The 10,023-nt window shown below is 29.1% G+C and overlaps 3 protein-coding genes and 1 long non-coding RNA gene across 11 annotated transcripts; 2 read left to right on the top strand and 2 right to left on the bottom strand.

Moving 5' to 3' along the window:
• Positions 1–328: 328 nt before the first annotated feature.
• Positions 329–4,552, top strand: LOC100649556. The gene is made up of 5 exons (XM_003402743.4): positions 329–483; positions 1,443–1,526; positions 1,649–2,003; positions 2,470–2,660; positions 3,355–4,552. The coding sequence occupies exons 2-5, from the start codon at positions 1,455–1,457 to the stop codon at positions 3,424–3,426; spliced, it is 690 nt and encodes a 229-aa protein (XP_003402791.1). The 5' UTR covers positions 329–483; positions 1,443–1,454; the 3' UTR covers positions 3,427–4,552.
• LOC100649431 (TATA-box-binding protein) lies at positions 4,066–5,661 on the bottom strand. The gene is made up of 5 exons (XM_003402742.4): positions 5,463–5,661; positions 5,281–5,387; positions 4,855–5,098; positions 4,572–4,770; positions 4,066–4,486 (listed from the first exon to the last, which is right to left on the bottom strand). Exons 1-5 carry the CDS (start codon positions 5,559–5,561, stop codon positions 4,410–4,412), a joined length of 726 nt encoding a protein of 241 aa, XP_003402790.1. The 5' UTR covers positions 5,562–5,661; the 3' UTR covers positions 4,066–4,409.
• A 499-nt stretch (positions 5,662–6,160) lies between these two features.
• On the top strand, positions 6,161–8,097 carry LOC100649194 (intraflagellar transport protein 52 homolog). The gene is made up of 6 exons (XM_003402740.4): positions 6,161–6,473; positions 6,559–6,776; positions 6,855–6,963; positions 7,070–7,352; positions 7,431–7,679; positions 7,753–8,097. Exons 1-6 carry the CDS (start codon positions 6,334–6,336, stop codon positions 8,020–8,022), a joined length of 1,269 nt encoding a protein of 422 aa, XP_003402788.1. The 5' UTR covers positions 6,161–6,333; the 3' UTR covers positions 8,023–8,097.
• On the bottom strand, positions 8,036–10,010 carry LOC100644586. Of its 8 annotated transcripts, none has more exons than XR_001099622.3 (4): positions 9,716–9,770; positions 9,549–9,612; positions 8,536–9,094; positions 8,036–8,388 (listed from the first exon to the last, which is right to left on the bottom strand). It is a non-coding gene; the product is annotated as an uncharacterized LOC100644586 (long non-coding RNA). The 8 variants fall into 8 exon arrangements; XR_007224369.1 differs by having other exon boundaries at positions 9,538–9,612; positions 9,716–9,730; XR_002308774.2 differs by lacking the exons at positions 9,549–9,612; positions 9,716–9,770 and adding an exon at positions 9,804–10,010.
• Between the last annotated feature and the right edge of the window lie 13 nt (positions 10,011–10,023).

Here is a 10,023-nt window from a genome sequence, read left to right as displayed (position 1 = left end):
CCTATAAAAATCTTCTAAACACCCACACCAAAAAGAAAATACCAAAACCCGGAGAAAAATTCCAAAAGGCTGCCAAAAATTTGCGCATTCCAGAGTGCAAAATTCCATGCGTAGCCACTTCATTCATCGAACGACGAGAATACCTCGGTCTGGTCCAGGAATTAACATGGAGCCGGTGAGCCACAGACTCTCATCCTTAATAGCAGAAACCACGTCACGAGGCTCGGTTGTGGGCCGACCTTTGCTCGTAACACGGTTTTACGAATGTGGGTTGCGAAAGAGGATCGTAGGTGGTATAGTGGCCGATGAAACCGGGGGGAAAACGGCGTGGAAAGCGTGGATCAATACCTCGATTCCGCACGAGCACAGCGCCGCTTCCGGTTGGCAAAGATACCTGTACTCCCGAATCCGAACTCTAACACTCGCGAAATCTACTCGAAAATCTCTTCGTTGTCCCATCTTGTGATTATTCTACGATTATTGGTAAGTTTTGTTCTTCGTTACTTTGCTCCGGGAGCTTTTTTATTTATGCGTTTTGAGACAATTTGGAATATTTGGACGAAAAAGCTAAGTTGAAAATCGTAATGATGGAAATTATGAGAAAGGTGGCTCATTTCCTCGAGATTGGGTTGATGTGAGTTGATGATCGATAGTGTTGTTATTTTTTATTGGATGTATTATATGTAAATGTTTTGTTGGTTTTTAGAGATGAAATTATTAGGTGTGAATGAAGATTGAGGGAAAATTATTTTGTTCTTATATAGTGATACGTATAATGATTTTAGTAGGTACGTTATTGCTGTGTAACATCTGTATTTAATTATTGTAAGAACGTACTTTATGACAGATTCAAATCGAATAATTGTCCAACTGAATATGGTATAAAATACAAGATCAGATTTTAAAATTATTTCTTATATAACACTACTTATATGTATATACTATTAATTACATTAGAGTAATTCAGACGTCAGGAACTAAAGTTGAAGACGTATCCTACTTATTTTTAGAAATGAAAAATGTCAAATCATTCGAATTTACTTTCTTATATAGTAATTATATACAAAAAATATATATATAACTATATCTTTTTAATTATCAATACAAACAAAAATTTCTTTGTAATAGTGTATAATTTTTTATAGATAGATCATTTTGTTTTCTAGAAAATATCAACACATCATCTATGTTTGAATACCTTTAAAACTTTTCATAAAATATTGTATCAAGGAAAGATTTTATTAATTGCAAAAGCATATTATAAATAAACGTAACTTAAAATAAATGATTTATTAAAACTTAATTACCTATCTCCGCTCAATCATTCTAAACAATTAATTACAAATTAATCTAAATATTTATAAGTATTATCTTACTTATTAGTATTAACCCAAATATTTCATTCATATAGGACATTAATTGCCACTTTTTATCTATTCCAGCTATCACACAAAATGTATTGGGTCCTGTTTCTTTCCGTGGCTGTTACTGTTCAAGCATTGGTATATTTACCTCCACCACTTAAGGTAACATCTTGCCTATAATTCTACTTATTTTTAATATACTTCATATATCAATGTCTTTTTACTTGATACTCCATAGCTTACGCCTTTAATTTACTAATTTACTATTTATCCGTTAATTTTAGGAAGAGCAATTGTTAACTGATACTCTTCTACGAGAACTGATCAATCAAATGGGAAATGAACTGGTGGATACAGCAGATTCTTATCTGGAATATCAAGACAAACCGAAAGAAATTCCTATGGAATTACCTGCTGACTATGATGGTATAGACACTTTGAACCCTAATCCTAGCATTCGCGATCAGGAGTACTTGCAACATAGCACGTTATGGAGTCACCAACGTGTCAATAATAACGATAAGGTGGATGATAGACAGAGAATTAAACCTGGAAGCATAAAGAATATCAAGGATGAGAAAGAGAATGCTTTGCCTGCATATTGCACACCACCGAATCCTTGTCCGGTTGGATATACGAGTAAGTGATTGATTTTTTCTCCAGATTGCGATAGTATAAATAATTCGTAAAAAAATTTATAACGTTTCCGAAAGTAACCGATATAATTAATTTAACATATTTGTGATTAATCCAACTATGTCCTCTGGATCATTATCAACTCAATCGAATTTCTTTTATATTAAAAGATCTCTTGAATTTGAGGAAATTATGAAAAATACATTATGGATAGTACATAATTTCCTGCTTTAATTTTGTGCTAAAATTTTACTTAAAATATTAAAAATCTTTTTGTTTGTCAAAACAAAGAGAATCGAAACATAAATATTCGAGGAGTATAGCAGTGTTAGTGAAAGTCAACGAAATTCATACTTATATTAATAGAGCTATGATTAAAAATATTATATATTATATTTATTATAATATAATGTATATAATGTATTTTATATTAGTTAGAAAATCTAATCGGATTATGCTTATTGTTCAGGTGAAAATAATTGTATCGTGAATTTCGAAAATACAGCGGCATTCAGCCGGGATTATCAAAGCGCTCAAGATTGTATGTGTGACACGGAACACATGTTGGATTGTCCGGTTGACTCCGCAAACAGCAACAGTATGCCAAGCATGCACATCCCAAACTCTAATTTCAACCAAATCGTCGATCAGTTCCAAGCTGTAAGAGATATATTTAATTTTTTTAAATTGAATTATCTGATCAAAGCGATAAAAGGATAATAAAAAAAACCCTTAAATAATCGCTAAACTTTTATCTCTAAGTTTTTCTTTAATCGTTATCCTTGTTTTCTCTATCTTGAATGCACCTAGAAATGATAAACTCTCGTCACAAAATTGTAAAAAGAGTGAATTTTATGTGACGTTCGGAATAGAGAAAGTAATAAATTTTTCTTTTTTTTTTTTTTTTTATTTATTTCTTAAAATTCACAATTTGTCCAATTTGGACATTAGGTCGAATATTTTAGCAGTTATATTAACATGTAAGTGGCTAACCCCAGCGGGGTACCATCCTCGCGTTTGCTAGGTTATATCCTTTGTGAGGTCTGCTGGGTGCTTCCTTTTTAGCCTTCTGCCCATGTTTAAGGTGTTGAACGTTTCCGCAGCTAGCCGGTTTGGGTGTGTTGCTATTCTTGCTTTGTATCTTTCCGCATAGCTGCTGATTGCTTCCCGAGTAATAAATTGTAAATATATTTAGAACAAAGAATAAACAACATTTGCTTTTTCAAATTAAACTTTTAATCTTTTAATTTGAGTTATATCTTTTATTTAAAATTTCAATCTTATTTTAATTTTCGGTTAATTAAACACTAATGTAGGTAATAGATTTTATATAACTTTTAATATATTATTTCAGGAAGAAAATCCGTTTTTCCGAGGTGAAAAGTTGCCGATCGCGGCGAAGAAAGGTTTAAATGTCGTCTATTAAAATACCGGGTATATTTCACTGGAGACTATTAAGATGCAAGGATTGCGAAACTTTACAGTATTTTAACATATATCAAAAAACATCCTCAGTCGAAAGTGTGATTCAGTAAAAGGAAAAACACAGAGAAACATAAATGAATCTGCAGCTAGAACAGATTTTAAATAATCTGGAAACCTGGTGCTAAATAAAATTACATAAATATTTTAATATCATATTACTAATTTTAATGCAGAGTAACGACTTCAAATCAGTGTACATATATTAAACAAGAGATATATTAAATATTCTAAATGTGTTATGTTTTTAAGAAATATATATATATTCTGCTGCTAAAAATTAATTACTAAATTTCTATTAATCCACAAATTCTCTAGAATCTAAAATATTATTGCTGTTTCTCAAAATAATAAGTATTGGCAATTGTGTTTATAAATGTTAGATAATTGATTTATCTGTAAAATATATTTGTAATATCTTCTTTTCGATAACATACTTAACATTTGAGCTATATCTCAAAGCTATATCTCAAGGTAAGATAAGAATTTTATAAATGCATTATGTACTTATCAATTGTACTTTATTTTCACAGTAATGTAAAATCAGGTATTATCCCTATTATTTACAATACTCAAAAGTATATACGTATTTTAAAGTGATGTATTGCATTTATTTCTATACATACAAAATATGTAAACTATGTCAAGAGCGTTGATTTAGCATATTATATTTTTATATGCTATATCATTTGTACAGTTTTTATATAAGTTACACAATTAATTTACTGCACGAAATCCATTAAAATTTCTTCAATAACTGCAAATATGAAGCATCACTGCAATAAAATTCACTACTAATAAATAAGTTAATAAGTTACATCAATTTGATGTAATTAAATTAAATCAGTTAATGTATAGTAAATTTGGATTGTCCTCATACAAATCGTATATTAAAGTAAAAAGCAGCTCAAAATATTGAAAATTCTATTATTGCTTCCTAAAACTTTTCAGTATTGGGTATATATTGTTTAGTGCATCCTGCAGTTCAGCTCGATTCTTTGCTCCTAAAATGTTATTATGTGTATTTAGAATAGTCTTAATAATAAAAAAGAAGAACGATTAAAAAGCAACATTTTAATTCATTCTCACCTGTTAATACAATTTTACCATTTACAAATATAAGCAATACCACTCTTGGTGATACCATTCTATATATAAGACCTGGATAAAGCTCAGGTTCATAACTAGAAAATTGACCATGTATATGATTTAAATTTTCTAGTTTAATCGGAAATTTTAAATCACATGTAGCAACTATATTTTGTATTTTAAAATTATAAAACTTGACCTGCAACAACATATAATAAAAATAAAACATTAGTAATTTATTACTTTTTCGTCTATTCAGCGTACACTATATAATAATTCTTACTGTAAAACCTAGCTTTTGAATTATTCTTGCGAATTTCCTTGTCGCTAGAAAAGAGTCCTCTTCACATCTAGCTCCTGTACACACTAATTTCCCTGAATGAAAAATCAATGCAGTAGCTCTAGGATTTCTAATTCTCATGACCAAACCCGTAAATCTTGCTGGATTATATTCAGAATTTCTCGTCCTTGTATTTATATACATAAGTGGTAATTGTATGCCTAAATTGACTGTAGAAACTACATTTCTAAAAGAAAAAGAAGAAAGTTCCGCTATATATCATACATCTATTTTTAAATTTTAAATAAAATAATAATCATTTTTATTTAAGGGACATTAAATTTATTTATCCCTTATAAAATTTATTCACACATATAAAAGGTAATTTTTATGAAAGTAGAAAAGATTTATAATACTAATAATTGTTACTGTAAACATGGTTCTATCACTTCTTTTGTACTATTAGCTGGAGTCATTGGATTTATCAGTGATTGGGGGTTCAAATTTTGTGATGTACTTGGTCGCGGAACATTAGTCTGAAATAAAATATAAGAGTAAAAAGAAGAATATAAGAATAAGTGCACACTGTATGAACATATTTATTAATTTACCGTTTGCGGTGGACCCATCAAGTTATCCTCCCCAGCATTTTTTGCAGGGTTACCAAGTAACCTCTTTAACTCGTTATCTTCTTGTACAATCGCAGTCATTTTGTCTGAGCTAACTCTTAAATGAATACAAAATGCCCACAATCATGCGGATCATCAACCATTTTGAACACTGCTTACAATCATACTGTCACCTAAGACGCCATCTACCCTACATGTAATCAGCTGATCTTTAGATGCATTTTATCCATTCATCAAGCTCATCGTATTTACATATGTATTACCTGAAATTACATACATACATATACAATTTCTAAAATACCTGTAAATCTGCTCTTAATTGTAAATTACAAAAAATAAATTACTCTTTTATTTTTAATTTAGATGTGTTTGAATTTTCTCTCTATTTCTCTAAATAATTTTTAATATCATTTTCAAAATTATTTTCCCTCTGAATCTAAATCGAATGATTTTTTTATAAAATACGGATAACTTAAAATGTTTGAACTTCCTTTTTTTTATATTTTCCAAAATAATTTTACAAACATTTCCCAAATGTAATAAAAATAATTAAGATTCATTCTTTTTTTATATTTATTGTTTAACTGTTTAATAGAATATTATGAATCATTGTAAAATCAATGTTTTTTAATATAGATGGCTCTGATGTATATCTATACTGTCAACCAATTACATTTAAAAGTTTGATATGTTTCTGGTTGCCACTAACAACGAGAAATTGTATATAAGCATATATTTCTAAGTAAATCTTTGATTAATAATGCGATAAAAAGGGTAAAAGGGTTATTAAGAATCGTTTTGAAATTTATTTATTGATACTTATTCGATTCATAATAATAAGGTGACAATCACTATGAGCTCAACTTTTGGCGGCAGTGATAGCAACAATAATTTAAATGTCATTATTTTTGATGCGTCAAAAAATGAAAGGAAAATGAACGAAGAATTTAAAATACTCCAAAGGAAGTTGAAATCAAAATGGAAATTCGTCGAGTAATGCATTACTACTTATATATTGTGGTTATACTTTAATTTAATTAAAAACAAGATACCTTTAACAATTATTGTTATATTTCAGAAACAACGACATTTTAACAGAGGAATTGTTATCGACGTGCAAAATATTAGTATTGCCTGGTCCACGAAATAAATTTACAGAATTAGAAATGAATTCTATTAGAACGTTCTTAAATTCTGGTGGGCATGTTTTAGTTATGCTCGGCGAAGGTGGTGAAAAAAAATCAAATACTAATGTAAACTTTTTATTGGAAGAGTTTGGCATAATGGTGAACAATGGTATTTTATTGTAAAAGTCTTAAATGAAAGTGAAATTAAAAAAAATTTACATACTCTTGCTTATTGTTTAATTTTTAGATAGTGTTATACGCATGGGTTACAGTCAAACAATGCATCCAAAGGAATGTTTAATTTCTCAAGGAATGTCAAATAAATCTATATTTCTAAGAAATAGCAATGAATACATGTAAATCACATAAATACAAAATATTGCTTAATTTATTTATTTGATTTAATTCGTTTACTACACAAAAATGATAATAATAATTTATTTTCAATTTATCTTATTTCAGAGACATGAACTTTTTGTATCCATACGGTGCAACTTTAAATGTAGTACAACCATCAATAGTTGCGTTATCAAGTGGATCACTAGCAATTCCAACAAATAGACCCATTTCTGCTTTTCATTATAATGAACGCAATGGTGGAAAGTTACTTGTTTTAGGTTCTTCAAGAATGTTAACTGACACATATGTTGAAAAAGAAAAAAATGATTTATTAAGACAAATGATCTTTGACTTTTTTGAATCAAAAGATATTGTAATAAAAGAATCTCAAATGGATGATATAGATGTAAGTTTCTATATTACAATAGTTACTGAAATCTAAAATGATTATTTATAGTTATCAATGACAATATTATTTATGTAGTTCTGGGAATATAATTTTATACCAGATATAACACAACAAGCTGATAATCCAAAAGTATGCACTCAAGATATGGATATAATGGATAATCCTCGTGATTATACTAAATTATTTAAACATCATCTTTATTCAATAAATTTAGACATGATACCAGTTTGTATAAAGGCTTATGAAGTGCTTGGTGTAAAACATGAACCGCTTAGTCTAATTCCACCACATTTTGAGGCCCCATTACCAGCCACACAAGCTTCGGTAAAATCTATTATTGTTTATTAAAATTATTCATCTTAAATAAGAATTATGACATAAAAATATGTTTATGCAGGTATTTCCACCAAGTTTCCAAGAATTACCACCACCAGCTTTGGAATTATTTGATTTAGATGAAGCTTTCAGTTCTGATTTATTGAAATTATCACAATTAACAAATAAATATATGGCAACAAAAACCTTATCCAAAGACGTGGAATTAGATCATTACATTCGTGAATTTGGAAGTATTGTTAGAATAAGTACTTCTGACACCCATACAGCTAAAGAAGTATTAAATGCAGTTTTTCAAAGTATCTGTAGCTACAAAGCTATGCATGAATGAGAATATTAGAAAATTGTATATATTGTGTATTTCTCATCTTACTTTTATAATATAAATGTACAGATATATATACAATTGAGAGATTATTTAGTTAAAATCTTTAACTATCTTTAATTATATTTAATTCTTCTTTATCACAAAATTTAATTTCATAAAAGTAAAAATTAGAGCAGTACATATTTATTGACTTTATAGCACCTAGCCTCCAACCTAACATAAAAAAAAAAGGTATTACTGAATTTCTTGATTTAATCTTTATGATTTAACTATTTATTCATAGCTAATAATCATATTACACTCCTCGTCAGAAAAATAATCCAGGTGTGCTATCTTTAATTTCACAATGACACGTGTAAAGTTTTTCGTCTGTAACATATAATATCAAAACATTATGAGGTTTAGTGTGTAAGAAAAAAAATTATTTTGAGAACGAAATGATAACACATGTACAATAAGAAAATAATAATCAACATAAATTGTAACTAACAATAATTACTTATCAAACATATATACTTATTTAATAATGGATACATCCCCCTTTATTTTCTATTCTATTATACGATTTGGTATCGATTTATATAGTTTCTGGATATAATTTTGATTCAACGTATCCCATTCACGTACAATTGCATTTTTTAATTCTTGTACATGTTGATATTGCTTTCCATTCGCGTATATGCCATGAACAAATTCTGCCCAGCAATTTTCAATAATATTAAGATCCGTGGAGCGTGCAGGCTACGGCAAAATAAATATATTATTTTCATTAAAATATAATTGGACCCATCTTGATGTGTTTACAAGTGCATTATCTTGTTGAAAGATGTAATCAGGTCCAGAAATACGTTCTGCATGATTGTTTATTTGTTCTTTGATTAAATTTAAGTATCAGACACTATTCATTCTCCCATCAATGAACTTGATACTTGTCTTGCCAAAATAATCGCTGCCGGCCCAAACCATCACGCTGCCTCCTCCCATTTATCGTCGAATTGCTGACATTGTCTCTTTTCTTGTGTCATAAAAATAATATTGGAACCCATCAGGACCATCCAAGTTGAATCTTTTTCGTCTGAAAATAGTACCCTTCTTCATTTCTTTTTCCAATGCATTCTTTCTTTTGCAAAGCGTAAACGTTCCGCTTTGTGTTTCGTTGTTAACAAAGGTTTCTTTTTCAATTTTAGCCTCTTAATATCTTTGCAAGATAGTAGAACTCGACGAACATTTGAAACACTGGCTAGACTAACACTAACACTAACACTAGATTTTTCCATTATTTGCTTCGTTGTTAACTGCGAGTTGGAAGCTACACGCAAAATTGCTCCCTTATCACGATCGGAAAACGATGACGGCCGACCAGTACTTTTCTTTTTACCATAATCTTCAACATTTTTTAAGAAATTGTGTATTACTCTACGACTTCTTATTACTTTCGATATTTTTGCTACTGATAACTGTTGCTGTTTTAGTTTAAGAATTTACTTTTTTTCAGACTCGTTTAATTTTTTTCCGCACCTTATACTTACAAATTTATATAATATTGTACTGTAATAATTACTCGTTGATAGATCATGAACTACTGAGCAATTTCTAAACATATAAACAGAGTGTGTTATCATTTCGACCTTAGTATTTTAGTTTTTTTTTTGTTACACACTAAACCTCATAATATTTTTAATTATTTTCAACGAACCATATATTCTGAGCTCATAATGCTTTAATATTATACATTACAAATGAAAAACTTTACACGTGTCATTGAAAAATTAAAGATAGCATACCTGGGTTATTTTTTTGACGAGGAGTATATAACGAACTTTAAAAATAGATAAAGTTTCATATTTAAATGATTTTATCCTCATTTGTGCACAAATATCAAAATTAAAAACTACACAACAAACAAAGTGTGTACCGACCACACTTGAGTGAAACAGATGATAAGCTGTAAAATAAATCTATGTTGCATCCTAACACCTCGTCTAGGAATATATACACAAACCA

Source organism: Bombus terrestris, chromosome 6, assembly GCF_910591885.1.
Source record: "Bombus terrestris chromosome 6, iyBomTerr1.2, whole genome shotgun sequence".
NCBI classification, from domain to species: Eukaryota; Metazoa; Arthropoda; class Insecta; order Hymenoptera; family Apidae; genus Bombus; species Bombus terrestris.
The sequence above is the reverse complement of the archived record's forward strand: the minus strand, read 5'-3'. Positions and strand labels throughout refer to the sequence as shown.